At 53.7% G+C, this 16,493-nt stretch overlaps 1 protein-coding gene across 3 annotated transcripts; it reads left to right on the forward strand.

Annotated features, from left to right (window-relative positions):
* The first annotated feature begins 7,439 nt into the window (after nt 1–7,439).
* On the forward strand, nt 7,440–13,615 carry LOC101954083 (sialic acid-binding Ig-like lectin 10). 3 transcript variants are annotated; one of them, XM_065574118.1, is made up of 6 exons: nt 7,440–7,871; nt 9,303–9,356; nt 9,796–10,059; nt 10,817–11,113; nt 11,385–11,493; nt 11,749–13,615. In XM_065574118.1, the coding sequence occupies exons 1-6, from the start codon at nt 7,556–7,558 to the stop codon at nt 11,828–11,830; spliced, it is 1,122 nt and encodes a 373-aa protein (XP_065430190.1). In that variant the 5' UTR covers nt 7,440–7,555; the 3' UTR covers nt 11,831–13,615. The 3 variants fall into 3 exon arrangements, with proteins under 3 accessions (XP_065430190.1, XP_065430187.1, XP_065430188.1); XM_065574115.1 differs by lacking the exon at nt 11,385–11,493; XM_065574116.1 differs by lacking the exons at nt 9,303–9,356; nt 11,385–11,493.
* Nucleotides 13,616–16,493: the final 2,878 nt, after the last annotated feature.

Raw genomic sequence — 16,493 nt, forward strand, 5'->3', positions numbered from 1 at the left:
TGACTTCCCCTTCCTGTCTTGAAATCTCACATCTCACCGCAGCCCTCGCTCTGACACTTGCAACCGCTCCATCCCAGGCAGATCTCCACACTCACCTGACTCTTCCCATTGGAGTCGAGATTCACTAGCTGTCGTAACCAGGCATCTGCTGTTCCAGTGTGCTGTTCCTGTCCCCACCACCCAAGAGGTGGATGCATCTCAGCTCCCAGTGAGCAACCCCTGGGCAGAGTCGCTGTGTGGCTGTTCCCCAGCTGCCCCGCCTGGAGGTGGCTGCATCTCAGCTCAGGGTGAGTGATTAGCGTTTGCAGCATGTGCAATACGATAAGAGGTGTGAGCTGCTAGCATTCAAATATTATTGTGTGACTTGAAAAAGCAGTAATAAAGGGATAGAGCTGGGATGGGGGACAGGGAGCCCAACCTCCTGGGTTCTATCCCTGGCTCTGGGAAGGGAGTGGGGTCTAGTGGTCAGAGCAGTGGATCTCGGAGCCAGGACTCCTGGGTTCTGTCCCTGGCTCTGGGAGGGGAGCAGGGTCTAGTGGGTTACAATGGGGAGTAGAGGCAGGGACTCATGACTCCTGAGCTCTATCCCAGCTCTGGGAGGAGAGTGAGGTGTAGAAGGGCTCAAAGCCCAGACTCTTGGGTTCTATTTCCAGCCCCACAAGCAATATGCAGCCTCCCCCGTTGCAGGGAAATCGCAGGCAGCCCCAGCCACAGGGAGGGGAAGTGGGCAGGATGCTGGTGCTGTGGTTTCTGAGAGAGCATCTTCCTCCAACCCCCTCCTGTCCACACCCACTTCTACTTTCACATTCCTGTGCATGCCGCTTCCCCAGGCTCCGAGTCACAAACCCTGAGGAACCCGAGCTGCAGGGTCGGAGAACCAGGTGAAGGGCCCCCCTCTGCAGGTCTAGGGGTAAGTGGAACTAGGGTGCGGGAGGGAGCTGGATGGTCTGTGGAGACTGGGGTGCCCCTCAATCCCGACGCGCAGCCCCTTCCCATCCCAGACCTCGGCTCCCTGCCCCCACAGCTCTGCTGGTGCCCCTCAAGCCTGAGCAGGGTCTCGTCCCAGGGCTCCACCACCATGGGGACCACACTGGAGGCGTTGGCTCAGGGGGCCACGTACAACCTCATATCTCAGCCCCTTTCCCGAGAATGCCTGAAGGCAGCAGAGGGGTGGTGGGAAATTGAACTGCTGGGCGTTTCCCCCTTCCTGATAAGTATGGTTTTGGGGGGCAGGGAGTGCAGGCAATGCAGAGGGGAGCCCGGCAGGGATGGGGATGGAGGCTGGATCTCTCATGGCCGGCCCCAGGACAGCAGGGCCCATCCCACCCTGCTCCGGTAGGGGATGGTGCATGGGCCACAGGGCATCCAGGCTGAGACCCACCCAGCTCACTGCATTAGTGACCGGCCCCAAGGCTGCAGAACTCCATCCTTGAACCCCCCCCTCTGATTGGCTGCCCTGACCACTTGCCCCACCTCCTGGAGAAGGGCAGCCAATTAGGGTGCTGCAGGAGGGAGGCAGCTCCCCCCTCAGGAGCTGAGAAGAGTTTTTAGGTATGGGAGGGAAAGGGGGGAGCGGCCTGTACCATTTTCATGGGGGTGCGAGGAGCCATTGCCTGTACCATTTGCACAGAAAAGGAATTGGGAGGTGGGGAGTGGCTCATACCATCTTAAAAGGAAAGGAGGTGTGAGGAGTGAGTAGTCCACACCATTTTCATAGGGGAGGAGGGGAGAGGAGTGAGTCACCCATACCATTCTGACAGTAGTGGACGGGGGACTGGGGAAGGAGTGAGTGGCCCATACCATTCTCACGGGTAAGGAAGGGGTAAGAGGGAACGGCCCAAATCATATTAACAGGTGAGAAGGGGGGAAGGTGTGAGGAGAGTCCCAGCTGCAGGAGGAGCAGTGTGGAGTGGGGGTGGGGGAGACAGCTGTGGAGCAGGGAGGGCAGGATTATTGCCCCACCCTGGCTGCAGAGGGGGGAGCCATCAGCTCTCTGCATTTCCCCTCCCGCCTCCCGGGACGCTTTACCCACATCCAGGCCATCTGTCTCAACTGGATCCCTGCAGAACCGAGCCACTCACCGTGTGGGGGGCAACACCAGCACCGGTGGGGGGTGTGTGTGTGAGCCAACGGGCCGCAAACAAAAGGGCTTGCAAAGACACACATCTGTGTATTTTAAAAGCCAATCTCAGGATTCTTATACCAAACCTTGGGATTTATTAGTGAATATTGGGGGGAAGAGGGGAGTTGTCATCACATTAAATCTCAAGATTTTTTAGTGAATCCTAGAATCACAGACCCTAAGTGGAGCACCTTCCATTTGTCCTTGATGAATTTCATTGTGTCGTCTACAGCCCAGTTCTGCAATTTATCGAGGTCCTTCTGAATTTTAGCTCTATCCTCCAAAGTGTTGGCAACTCCCCCCAGCTTTCTGTCATCTGCAGATCTGATCAGTCTGCTCCCTAATCCTACATCCAGGTCATTGATAAAGATGTTAAACAGCACAGGACCCAGAACAGAACCCTGTGGAGCCCTACTTGGGACCTCCCTCCAATCCAATATCGTTTTATTAACAGTTACTCATTGTTTGCGGTTGTTTAACCAGTTATGTATCCACTTAATGGTAATGGACCCACATTTCTCCATAAGAACAGCCATTCTGGGTTAGAACAAAGGTCCATCTTGTCTTTCAATAGTAGCCAATGCCACATGCCTCAGAGGGAATGAACAGAACAGGTAATCATCAAGTGATCCGTCCCCTGTTTCCCATTCCCCGCTTCTGGCAAACAGAGGCTAAGGACACCATCCCTCTCCATTATGGCTAATAGCCATTGAAGGATTTTGTTACCAGCTTTGCCTCTGACTTTTGGGTACTTTGGGGTACACTCATTTATTAGGGTTACTCTTCTGGATCGGAGGGTCTGTATTTCTATGGAGCTCTACTTCTCCCTGCTGCAAGTCCCCTGCCAATGGAGCTGTCCTGCAGGACCTAGGTTCCCCAGGGCTGGGTTCTTCCAGCCCCAGAATCAGATGAACACACACACACACACACACACACACACTTTAACAGAGCGCGTCTGAGAGGAACGGGTTAATCAGAACTCCCAAGCTGACCCCTTATATGTCCCTGGACTCAGCTGATTGGATCGAGCAGCATCTGCAAGCTGTCACCCTCATATGTCCCACGGTCAGCATGTGCCTATCCCCACTGTAACATTACAATTGTTCTGGAGTAACCCACGTGATGAGCAAACCCCACAGGATTTTTTGGTGATGAAGGGATCTTTTAGCTTAGGTATGAGGAGCATTGCTACAGAACGAATGAGGAAAGCAAAAAACACCCATGGGGGTGGGAGGGGAGAGAGAGAGAGAGAAGCAACCAGTTTAATCATGAAAGTTATTTATTGGCAGGAAATGACCACTGGGGAGCCAAACCAAAAAAACAGATTTAATATTAAATCTAACTTAAATTTGATTGTAAAAGTCAGGTTTACAAAACTATAATTGATCACACAAGTCAGGGTCAGAAGGCTACACCTAGAGAGAGAGAGAGATGGGTTCTCACCACTCCATGAAGCTTGACTCAATCAGGGGTCCCAGGTGATGGTGGTAGCTCAGGGTCCTGAGTGCTGGAGTCAGGCAGAGCCCCCAGCATGATCAGTCAGGAGAAGATGGAACTGATGCAGCTGTTGGATCCAGGCATCAGAATACTGACTGGAGTGTAGATCCGGGTTTTTGTAAAGAAAGAATAATAGTTCAAGGGAAAACACTAGATTTGTTTGTGTGTAAACACGCGAGAATACCAAAGTTGTTTTGTTCAAGCTAGACATGGGAGCTGATCATTCCTGGCTTTGGCCGGTGTTCCTTGGAGGGAGCTCATAATGTATTTCACTATTTTCGATACCAATAAAGGATTCATTACTAGAATTGGTCTGATAACTGCTGAGCTGGGTGTGTGCAGGTGTGGGCTATCTGGAGCAGAGATCCCCCATCATGCATTGCTTCCCTGCTTTTCTGGTCCCAGAGTTCAGTGCGGTTCTTGCCTGGCAATGTCTGTTCTCCATTCAGTAAGCTAATGGAGATACCTCCCTGTCCCATCTTCGATTCAAATGAGGCTAGGGGAGTTTCCTTAATTCTGTCATTGTTGTCACAGGGGTTGAGGTGTGTCTCCCACTGGCTTTCCATTGCTTTTTGTAAGTCTTTCTTCTGATGCAGGTTTGGTTCAAGCAGAGGCTGGGGGGCCTTCTGTCTTTCATGAGTCAGACAGGCTGGGTACTGCACCCTGGTTCCCCAAGAACACAGAGCTGCTAGGTAATAACCTGTCCTCCATGAATTTATCCAGTTCTTTTTCAACCCTGTTATAGTTTTGGCCTTCACAACATCCTCTGGCAAAGAGTTCCACAGGTTGACTGTGCGTTGTGTGAAGAAATACTTCCTTTTGTTTGTTTTAAACCTGCTGCCCATTAATTTCATTTGGGGACTCCTAGTTCTTGTGTTATGGGAAGAAGTAAATAACACTTCCTTATTTTCTCCACACCTGTCATGATCAGATAGATCTTTATCATATCCTCGCTTAGTCATCTCTTTTCCAAGCTGAACAGTCCCAGTCTTATTAATCTCTCCTCATATGGAAGCTGTTCCATACCTCTCATCATTTTTGTTGCCCTTTTCTGAATCTTTTCCAATTGCAATTTGAGATAGGGCCACCAGAACTGCACGCAGTATTGAAGGTGGGGGTGTACCATGGATTTATATCAAAGGCAATATGATATTTTCTGTCTTATGAACTATCCCTTTCTTAATGATTCCCAACATTGTGTTCACTTTTTTGATGGCCGCTGCACATTGAATGGGCGTTTTCAGCGAACTATCCACAATGACTCCAAGATAACATAAGAACATAAAAAGATAAGGATGGCCAGACTGGGTCAGACCAATGGTCCATCTAGCCCAGTATCCTGTCTTCCGACAGTGGCCAGTGCCAGGTGCCCCAGATGGAGTGAACCTAACAGGTAATGATCAAGTGATCTCTCTCCTGCCATCCATCTCCACCCTCTGACAAACAGAGGCTAGGGACACCATTCCTTACCCATCGTGGCTAATAGCCATTAATGGACTTAACCTCCATGAATATATCTAGTTCTCCTTTAAACCCTGTTATAGTCTTCCTTGAGTGGTAGTACCTCATTTTATAGTTATAGTTGGGATTATATTTTCCAATGTGCATTACTTTGCATTTATTAACATTGAATTTATCTGCCATTTTGTTGCCCAGTCACCCAGTTTTGTGAGATCCTTTGTAGCTCTTTGCTGTCAGCTTTCAACTTAACTATCTTGAGTACGTTTGTATCATCTGCAAATTTTGCCACCTTACTGTTGACCCCTTTTTCCAGATCGTTTACAAATATGTTGAACAACACTGGTCCCAATACAGATCCCTGGGGGACACCACTATTTACCTCTCTCCACTGTAAAAATTGACCATTTATTCCTATCCTTTAACTATCTTTAACCAGTTACTGATCCAGGAAAGGACCTTCCCACTTATCCCATGAAAGCTTACTTTGCTTAAGAGCCTTTCGGGAGGGATGTTTGAAAAGGCTTTCTGAAAATTTAAGTACATCAAAAAATTCTAATAGATTGGTGAGGCATGATTTCCCTTTACAGAAACCATGTTGACTCTTCTCCAACAAATTGTATTCATTATGCATCTGATAATTCTGTTCTTTACTGTAGTTTCAAACAGTTTGCCCAGCTCTGAAGTTAGGCTTAGTGGCCTCTAATTGCTGGAATCACCTCCAGAGCCTTCTTTAAAAATTGGGGTCACATTAGCTATCCTCCAGTCATCTGGCACAGAAGCTGATTTAAATGATAGGTTACATACGACAGTAAGTAGTTCTGCAATCTTACATTTGAGTTCCTTCAGATGTCTTATCCAGCTTATGTAGGAGAAAGTCATGTTGGACTCTGTCAAAAGCCTTACTGAAGTCCAGTTTTATTATTTCCACTTCTTTCCCCCTGCCAGCATCCAGTTACCTCCAGTGGCTCCAAGATTTCCTGAACAGTGTCATGCCCCACTGATTTGAATTCATTTAAATTGGTCGGAACATCTCTGACGTGTTATTTACTTATCCCGATCTGCAGCCCTTCCCCTTTGTTGTCTGTGGTAACTTCAGTGGTCACCCACTCACATGTTAATTTTTGTGGGAAGACTGAAACAAAGCAGGCCTTCCGATGACCTTCTGATACCAGCTCGGGATTTTCCTGCCTTTCTTGTGATTCTTAGAGAAAATCTCTCTTTTTTGGTGTGTGCCAATTTAAGGATTCTTTTAGCCCACGGTCTCTCAGGACTGTCTGGTGATTTGGGGATTGGGGGGGGGGGTCACTGCGCTGCCAGAAGTCCCAGATCAGCCCCCTGCAGAGCCCAGAAGTACTGATGGTCCCCCAGGCAGATCTGTCCTCCCCAAACAACCTCTGCTCTTACACATCCCACCCACCCCGTCTGTCTCTAGGTCTGTCCCAGCCCAAACCCCAGCCATGGGCAGAGCCCTGTTACCACAGCAGGATTCAAGAGAGTGGGAGCTCCGGGCTCAGGGCACCCCCTGGGGAGCAGGGGGTCCTGCCACACTGAGGGTCCTGATCCTCGCCCTGCTCTGGAGGGGTAAGTAAGCAGCACCTGCAGCCCCAGTTCAGGGGGAAGGGCAGAACTTCGCTGAGCGGTGCCAGGACTGTCACAGAGTTTGGAAGGGAGACTGGCCAGAGGGGGGAGGGGAGCCCAGTGCCCCACTGTGGTGCTAGGGGGGCACTGAGTGACAGGGAGCAGGCAGGGGGCTCGATGGAGGGAGGAATGGAAACTAAATGGAGTGAGAATTGGTCAAAGACCCAGGGCTGGGTTTGCAGGGGGCTGCACGTCTGGAGTGAGGGGCACCGGCAGAGCTGTCGGGGAAGCTCAGGGTTGGTCTCTGCTCTCTATGGGTCCCACTTCAATCCCTGTATGTCCCTGCAGGGTCCCTGTCCCTGGAGTCTGGTTATTCCCTCATGGTGCTGCAGTCGGTGTCCGTGCAGGAGGGTCTCTGTGTTCTCATCCCCTGCAACTTCACCTACCCAGCCTGGTATAACACCAACAATCCCCAACACCAGCTTTACGGATACTGGTTCAAGGATCCAGTCGATGTGTACAATGATCCGCCTGTGGCCAGCAATGACCCCAGCCGGAACGTGTCGCAAGACACCCAGGGCCGGTTCTGGCTGACGGGGGATCCGGCGCCCGGCGACTGCTCCCTGCAAATCAGCGACGCCCGAGGGATGGATGCGGGGAGATATTTCCTTAGAGTCGAGAAAGGAGACTTTAAATACACTTACCGCACCAATAACGATCACACTTACCCTATGCTAGAGATCTCCGTGACACGTAAGAGCAGCCGCAGTCACCACTCATCAGTCCCCCTGAGCCAGTCAGTCCCCGCCCTGGGGCCAGATTGGAGCGGCGCCCCTATAGGGGAAAGGCCCCATGTCCCCGAGTGATTCTCTCCCCTCTTGACATGTCTCAGGGCTGATGGAGGAGCCAGAGATCCAGATCTCGCCAGTGTGGGGGCTGCCAGGGACGCTGCTGGCTGGGGAGCCAGTGAATGTGACCTGCACATCCCCCGGGCGCTGCTCCGGGCCCCCTCCCCAAGTCACCTGGACGGGGCCGTTCTGCGACACAGCCCGGAACGTCTCAGCCCAGCTGGCAAACGGCACTTGGGCCCACAGGTCTGATCTCCGCTTCACGCCCACCCCAGTGGACGATGGCAAAGAGCTCATCTGCACCGTCACCTACAGCCCACCACAGGGACCTTCCACCAGCAGAACCATCCGGCTCCACGTCGACTGTGAGTGACCCACTAGCCCCTCGACGCCGGACCCCAGCTCCCTATGCTGGGTTTCCCACCCCTGGGCTATCCCAGCCCTGCTCTCCAGCCCCTCCCCAACCCTGCCCTGTGCTGGGATCCCCCCCCCCACCATGCAGCCTCAACCAATTCTACTCCAGGCCCCTTCCCTCCACACCATGCAACCCTTCTCCCTTAGGATCTTCACCCTTCCTGCCCCCCTTGGCTATGGCTCCCCTCTCTATCCCCGACCTGCCCTGCCCCCAGAATCCTCCTGTGCCGCGGTCCACACCCTCCATTCCAATCCCCCCTTGTTGGGATTTCTCCTCGCACCAACCATCCCGGTTCCCACTGAGATCCCCCCAGACTGTCCCACTGCGTCTCCTCCACCCCCTCCCCTTTCTGCCGGGATCGGTGGATGCTCTATATGTTGCAGAGTGTTAACGGGACCAGTCACTGTCCAGCACTAAACACACTCCGGGGTCGGTGCCCAGAGACCTCGGCCCGCCCTGCCCTAGGGCAAACCCCCATTAAATGGCTTGTGACCCTCACGCTGCATATCCAGGGTAGAGGGGAAATCAGCGGCTGTCTTTGCGAGGTGAAGGATCAAATCAGGCATCAGTGTAAGGACGGCCCTTGTTCCCTTCAGCCGGAGGGAGCTTTAGAAGGAACCCGCCCCCCAGTCCCCCGCCCATGTCTGAGCCCAGGCCCCAGCCCGACCACGAACGTCTACACAGACCTCGGAGGAAACGTCCGCACTGCAATCGAAGACCCACAGCCCGAGCCCCCCGAGTCCAACCCAACGGACCCAGGCTCTGAGTTCCGGGTGTTGCTTTTCCCCACCCCTCTGGATGCAGCCGGGTACCCAAGCAGCAAAATACCCTGTACTGGCCAGTCAAGCCCAGGGGCGAAAGGAGAGGGCTGGGGAGAGAAGAACTGAGGGAGGAAAGCAAAGGACCCATGACGGGGGTGTCTGATGTCCCTGGTGGTAGCTGGGTCTGGGGTGGGGGTGTGAGTGGGGTTATTTAGACCCCTGGCTCTGTCCCCCCCTTGGGAGGACACGTTTGAGGAGCAGGACGCTGAATGCCCAGGCGTCCGGCAGACAGTGGCACCGAGATGGTGACGCTCGCTCCAGTACCCAGGCTGGAGCAGCTCGGCCTCTCGTTAGTGCCTCTGCCAATTAGGCTGAATTTTGACCCACTGGTTTTGGTCCCTTGGGTTTCAATTCCCCACGGTTCTGGTTCCCTGGCGCGGCCCTAACCCGGCCCCTGGGTTCTGTTCGGCGCCTCTTGGGTGGGGCTCAGTTGGGTCTGTCACTTCCCTTCCCCGCCCACGGGTCTTGTGCACTTCAGGGACTTTCCCGTCCCCCAGCTGAGCTCACCCCACCCGGTGCTCTCCAGCCCCCTGATCCCCCATGTCTGGTTTGTGTTACAGACCCGCCCGGGCCCCCCAACATCACTGGGAAACTGACCAGGAACGGACGCCCTGGTGAGAGGCCGCGCTGTGAGCCCCGGGAATCAGCGAGCGCCTCCTAGTCACGCTCTGCCCGCGCTCAGGCCAGGCACCAGGATCAGCCAGGCCAGACTGCTCCATGCCCGGAGGGGAGAGCCCGAGGGAGCTGCACGGCTGTGGGGAGGGTGGTGGGGAGAGCGGGCCGGGTTCCCTCAGTCTCCAGACCCCCAGACAGAATTAAGGGGGTGCTGGGCAGTGGGAATGAGATGGGTCAGGGACTGATCTCTGCAACGGAGACCTGCTGCCATGGAAAGGCACCGAGATTGTGCACCCACCACAGAGGGGCCATGTCTCAGCGCTGGGTGAGGCGTCCCTGTATAATCAGCTCCCATGTCCCACCCCAGTGGTGGCTGCGTCTCAGCTCCTTAGTGGGGGATCGCTAGGGGGATCAAACCCACCTGCTCATCTCTTCCAGTGCCAGATGCATGGGGAGCTGAGGGCGACGTAGTGTCTCTGGAGACCCAGGAGGGCGACTCCCTGAACCTGAGCTGTGAGGCTTCGAGCAGACCCGAGTCCAACCTGAGCTGGGCCAAGGGGAACGAGTCCCTGAGCCCCGGCCAGGGAGGGTCTGGGCACCTGAAGCTGCCGAATCTCAGCAGAGGAGACGCTGGGGAGTATCGGTGCTGGGCGAAGAATTCCTACGGGTTGGCCAGCCGGGTCCTGCGTGTGGACGTGCAGTGTAAGGCACTAGGGGGCGCTGTGCCACACAGAGGGACCTTAGTGGAGGGTATTGGGCTGCAGGGGGCAGGTGGTCAGTAGGGGACACTGTGCTGCAGGGGGTGGGCTGGGGGTCAGTAGAGGGTGCTGTGCTGGAGGGGGCAGGTCGGGGGGTCAGTGGGGCATTTGATGGGGCAGGGCAAGGAGTCCATGGGGGGATGTCCCAGGGGAAGTTCGAGCTGCTCATCCAACGCGAGTGGGGTTATCGTGCAGGACTCCCTGCCACCGTCTATTAGCAAAGTTTACCCATGAGACTCCCTGCCACAGGGTGTGAGTGGGGTTAACCCCTGGGACGCTGACACTGGAGAGTAGCAGTTTTAATCCGTAGGAGTCGTCGCCACAGAGTACTAGCCGGTGTGACAGGTGCCTGGCCCCTGTAAACGGAGACAGTGCAAAGTCCTCCTGTGCCATAGTTAATTAGCTGCTTTGAGGACAGCCCCATGGGGGGCAGCTGAGGTTTGAACAGATGTCTGGGCCACCTAAATGGGCTGTGAATGCCCAGGCTGAGGGCAGAGAAGCAGGTGGGTTGGTGTGAAGCGGAGCTGGCTGAGGATGGGGGTGGATCAGCGCCTGGGGGCCAGCCGAAGAGACACCCCAGGGCAAAGGAACCCGTGGGACTCCCTGCCACTGGATATTAGCAGGTTAATCTATGGGACTCCCTGCCACTGGGTTTCTCTCTCTCACTATTAATTTGTCGCTGTGTCTCCTGGTCTCCCCAGACAGCCCTCGGCTGGGGAACAGGCTGAACACGTCCTGCCAGCACCAGGGGCCCAGAGTCAGCTGCAGCTGCTCCCTGCGCTCCCACCCCTCTCCCCGGCTCCAGTGGCAGGTGGACGGGGAGCCGCTGGCTGGGAACGGCTCATGGGGGCCCCTGCAGGTCAGCTCCTGGGCCCAGGGGGATGAGGCTGTCAGCACCCTGAGCTGGACGGGGAGCAGGGACAGGGGCCCCCAGATCTTCTGCCTTGGCTCGAACACCCACAGGATGTATACTGTACTGCTGAGCCCACCAGACACAGGTGAGAGCCCCTCCCTGCTAGGGTGCGTGAGCTCCGAACTGGCCCCAGGGTGGGGATTGGCTGGCTTGGGGGGAACGGGGATTGGGTCACAGGATCTTTCCCCTCTAGGACGCGCCAGCTATGATCTTGCCACAGAGTGGGTTTTGCTGGCTGATGCGCTGGGGAATTTCCCCTCTAGGGGGCGCTAGCTCCAACCCAGCCCCAGGGCGGGGGCTGGCTGTCTCGGGGCAGGGGTTGCAGGGATCTATCCCAGACTCTTGGCTTGTTCCAGCTCCCACAGGTGGCCTCACTCGGGCATTTATCGAAATCAGCTGCAAACTCGTCTTCGTGGCGACTGGATTCATCCTGGCCTATTATCTCACCCTGCTCTATTACAGATGGTAACTCAGCTACCGACCCACCTACCGACCTACCTACCTATGTACCCACCTACCCATATACCTACCCACCATTCTACCCACCATCTATCTATCCACCTACCCAACTATGTACCTACCCACCCACCTATGTATCTATTCATCCCCATACACCTATCTATCTATCTATCTATCTATCTATCTATCTATCTATCTATCTATCTATCTATCTATCTATCCTGCCAGCCACATACATACCCCAGAATCTCTCTCTCCCAGGACACCCTGGTGCTGTCATGGAAGCAGAAGGAAGGACAGGCCAGGGGCCAGGGTATCCACGGTGCTCGAGTCCGGCGTGTAGCTCGGGCCGTTCCTCAGCCACCAAAGAGCCGACAAGAAATTGGAATCTCACAGGACTGAGGAAACAGAGAATGAGACCTCAGCTGGGGGAACTGCCACCCCAGGTGAGGCCAACAGACCCATCTAGCCTGATATCCTGCCCACTCCCTACCCTGTTTGTTGCCTTGTTAATTATGACTTTGTTTGCTCTGTGATGACCGCCAGGCAACCAGATACCCCGGTGACAAGCACAGTATGAGACTGTGGAAGAAAACAAGTTCTCACTCTGAGGTTGTTAGCAACAAGCCAGAGACAGTTTATGATGAGCAGTTTATGATGAGTTGCAAGGGAAGACTGTGGTCGGGCCGGGGGTCTCCCTGACCTTAAACAGACCTTCTCCCTACAATCTGTATAAGACAAGTATTTATAGGTTCCTGTTACATACATCAATGGCTAACAGTTATTCTTTATTTATACAAAACCCCTCCAGCCACTACCTTATCTCAAGGTTTCTGCTTCAGTCAGCATTCCATTCTTATCAACTAAAAGCAAGGCGAGACCAGCATCTTTTACAACTCTCAGGTGGTTAGGGTTAAACAAATCCTTTTGCTCGATTCTTAAATGCACTAAAGAAATCTATCCCTAGATCCTCCTTTTACTCTTATTTTCTGCTTCCACAAGACCCTCTACAGAACAGAGCAAACCATCTCATACTAGTTACTGATCACTGCAAGACAAAGCCCAACCCAGCAGCTCTGACGGCCATTCCCAGTCAGCGTGGGGAGAAAGTTTCACAGAGAAATGGTTTTTTTTTTTTTTGGTGGAAAATGCTAATTCGGCAACACCAAAACTTTGTGTGAATCCAGGTCAATTTTGCTGAATTGTTCATTTGGCGACAAAATACTCCCACAATTGCTCAAAATGGAAAGATATAGTTCGGCGTTGTCAAAAAGAAATGTTTCACTTTCTCAATTCAAAACCATTGTATGGGTTGAAATTTCCTGTAATTTTATTTTTTAGTAAAAAAAAAATCTAAAATGCTTGAAATCAAAACAAAATGTTTCATCCTCAAACCAAATCTATTTCTGGCTACCTGGTTCACTGAAAATTTTGACTAATTTTCATTTTCGGTTTTACATGAAAAGACATTTCCCCCCCGACTTTTGGTTCCCTCAAAATGTATCAAATTGTGCTTTCACATTGACCCCCCAAATATTTTTTTCAAATGTTTGGTTTGCCAAAAAATTCAACAATTTTTTTTTCTTTCGATCCAAACAATTTTCAGTTTGCTAAAAATTTGACCAATTTTTGTTTCAAGCCACTAGGGGAATGGGCCACTGGGCCTTTCCCCTCTTGTGGGTGATGGCTTGGATCCATCCCCAGAATGGGGGACTGACTGGCTCAGGTGGTAGCGGTGGGATACCTGTGACAATGAGTATGGGCTGTGTTGCTCGGTAGCTGTGCTGAACAATTTCCCCTTGGTGATGTGCAAATAAGAGCAGCTCCCGTCCCTGGCTCTCACATCCTTGATGCCCAAGGAGCAGCCCCCCTTGTCCAGGTACCCCAGCATCCAGAAGTGGCCCCGCACCTCCCCCAACACCTCTCGGTAGAATAGTGGTTCTCAAACTTTTTTTTTCACAGACCATTTAAAAATTACTGAGGGTCCTGGCAGACCACTTACTGATCTTTCCAAATGTTGTTTGTACCGTTAGTTTACTATTGTAAAGCGCTTTAGATATATAAAAAATAATAATAATAATTAACATTTTTTTGTTCTACAAATAAAAGCACACAACTCATATTTTAATATCAGTAGTGTCACCTTTCTAATGCGATGGATGTGCTGAGGCTGGGAAGGAGGGCTGTTTCTCCCCGGCAGCCGCAGCCCTGGAGCTGGGGAAAGTCGCCTCTTTCTCTGGCCACCACAGCCCTGCGCGTCCCAAATTCCCCCCACCCCCTCTTCTCACCCCACTGCTCCCTCCCACCTATCCCCTATTTCCACCAAGGCCACCACCTCCCCTTACATGTGCATTTTCTCCAGGGTCCAGGCACCTAATTAGTGGAACCATAACTGTGCAGCTGCACTCAGGGCCGACTTTAGGCCGATTCAGCCAATTCGGCTGAATTGGGCCCTGTGCCAAGAAGGCCCCGCGCTGCAGCTCTCCACCCTGCCCCCAGCTCACTTCCCCCCCCTCCCCTTCCCTGAACGCTTTGCCCCCTCCCCTGCTTCCCGCGAATCTCTGATTCGCGGGAAGTCTGAAAAGAAGCTGGGGCGGGCCGGCAGCACAAGGTAAGCTGGCGTGGTGGGGGTGCGAGAAGGGCTCCGGGGAGGTGCGGCCCGTTCCCGCAGGCCCCAGCGGCTCTGGCCCAGCTTGGCTCCAGCTCGCCCCGCGGCCCGGCTCCGGCCCGGCTCCGGCCCGGTCCCCGCAGCTCGGGTAGGCTCCGGCCCGGCCCGGTCCCCGCGGTGCGGCCCCCGTGGCGCGGCTCGGGTCCCTCCCCCAGCGTGGCCCCCGCGGCGCGGGTCCCCCCCCCGCGCGGCCACCGTTGCGCGGGTCCGGGTCGGACCCAAGCCCGGCAACCCCGGCCGGAGCGCGGCTCGATTCCTGGGGGCCGGGCTTGCAGCAAGCCCCGCCCCCAGGGAGCGGGCCCCGCTATTGCTAAAGCCGGCCCTGGCTGCACTAATTAGGTGGGTGGTGCTTCATTCTCTCGTATGCGGCCGCCCAGGCACACATCTTAGAGGGAACTATCCGTGGACCACCTGAATGGAGCTTGCAGACCACTAGTGGTCCGTGGACCACAGTTTGAGAACCTCTCTGTAGAGGATGTTGGCAGCAACACGTTTCCCCCAGAAGACGTCCGCTTGCTTGATGAACCAAGGCACACAGATCCCCCCATCCGATCCGGGCCTCATCAGTGGCCTGAATGTGCAGGGGATAATGAAGCAGAGACCCACCCAGGCTCGCACCGATTCTGGGACCCTCAGGCCCAGGTCTGGGCTCTGGGCAAAGAATCCTGCATAGGAGAGATGGGATGGGAGGAACAGGCTGTTCTGGACGGAGCCAACAGATGGTGCAGTTACACAAAGCCAGACATAATCTTAGTGTGTGAGCAAGTGTTAAGTCTTTGGTGAAATGCTGGATTGATTGTGTTCAATATTTGTATGTAGCTGTATAGCTACCTCTCTCTTTCTCTTTCTTTATATATATATGTGTGTATGCGTGTGTGTGTGTGTGTATCTATATCTACTATTATGTTTTATATATATACACACACACAAAGTATATTTAGACTATATATTTAATTATGCTCAATTTTATATTAATGTCATATATGTATGTATGTGTGTGTGGATATATACATACGTAGACTATTATTTTAGGATATATTTTATATAATGATGCAAATTATGTTTTGTTTGTTATAGTAAAACTATTACACCAAATTTGGGCTGTGTCACAGGCCCCTTGCTCTCTCAGCTCCATATGGTCCCTGGGAGGACCCCCCTTCAGTGTGACAGCCCTTCTCGAGGTCACACACACGCTGGGGGGGTTAAGACCTGGGCTCCAGCACCTCCTGGAACCACAGCTCCTGAACCTTCAGCCTGCCTGTCTCTTACCATCAGCCCCTCGCTCTGCACCTCCGGGGCTTCCACCCCCAGAGGGACCAATGCCCCCTGATCTCTACCCAGCTGTGACTCTCAGCCAACGTAACACAGGAGGTTTATTGAACGTCTGAACCCAGCACAGGCAGTTCTCAGGGCCCTCGGGCCTAGTAACCCTCAGCACAGTCCAGCTGGGTCTGACCCCATCCAGGTAGCTCAGGCCCCTCTTTGTCCCCAGTCCACAAGCGACCTCCTTCCAGCCGAGCCCCCTATATCCCCTCTCCCACCAGCCCCTCCTCTTGTCCTTTGTCTTTGTTCCTGAGCAAACAGGTCACCTGGGCCCCCTCTCTTCCGTCCTTTGTTCCCCGACTGGCCAGAACCGGTTGTCTTCTGGGGCCCTCTCTCCTCCACTCTTTGTCCTCCCATGGGCCAGAACCGGCTGGCTCCCAAGATGGGCTGTGCCTCCAGCTCCCGGGTTGCTAAGTTCCACAGTGTCCAGGCCGGTGTCTGGGGTCCAGGCTGCCAGGTGAGGTCACCTCTGGCTCTCTGCAATCACAACCCCCCTCTCCCACCATCCCGTTACACACGCAGCACACAGGGAAACTGAGGCACAGACAGTATTCATGCAAAACACTAACAAAATCCCCCACTTATTCACATTTCTCCCCACTTCGAATTTGAACTGAGTGGGGTCACTTCAGCCAGTGCCCCAGGGAGGTTCAGGTTCCCCTCTCTGGGACAAAGCCTCGGCTATAACATTCATACTCCCATTCCCATGGCCCACTTCCATCTCGTAATGCTGGAGGCTCAGACTCCATCTCAGGAGCTTGGCATTAGCCCCTTTCATTTGGTGCAGGCTGTCGGGGTGAGCGGTCAGTGTACACAGCAAAGTGACGCCCAATTATTTATGGCTGCAGCTTTTTAATGGCCCACCCCACGGCCAGGCATTGCCTCGATATCGCCACATAGCTCTGCTCTCTGGGAGCAGCTTCCTGCTCAGGTACATGACGGGCTGTCTCTGCCCCTTTGCATTGGCCTGTATCAGCCACCTGCCCGGCCCCGTGTCTGAGGTGTCTGTGAACAC

Source organism: Chrysemys picta, chromosome 20, assembly GCF_011386835.1.
Source record: "Chrysemys picta bellii isolate R12L10 chromosome 20, ASM1138683v2, whole genome shotgun sequence".
Lineage (NCBI taxonomy): Eukaryota > Metazoa > Chordata > Testudines > Emydidae > Chrysemys > Chrysemys picta.

Excerpts from the sequence above, each read along its gene's own strand:
- LOC101954083 (XM_065574115.1), top strand. The coding sequence starts at position 7,556 with ATGGAGGAGCCAGAGATCCAGATCTCGCCAGTGTGGGGGCTGCCAGGG. Across the intron at positions 9,357-9,795 it reads GACCAGGAACGGACGCCCTG|TGCCAGATGCATGGGGAGCT; the intron begins GTGAGAGGCCGC and ends CATCTCTTCCAG. Across the intron at positions 10,060-10,816 it reads CCTGCGTGTGGACGTGCAGT|ACAGCCCTCGGCTGGGGAAC; the intron begins GTAAGGCACTAG and ends TGGTCTCCCCAG.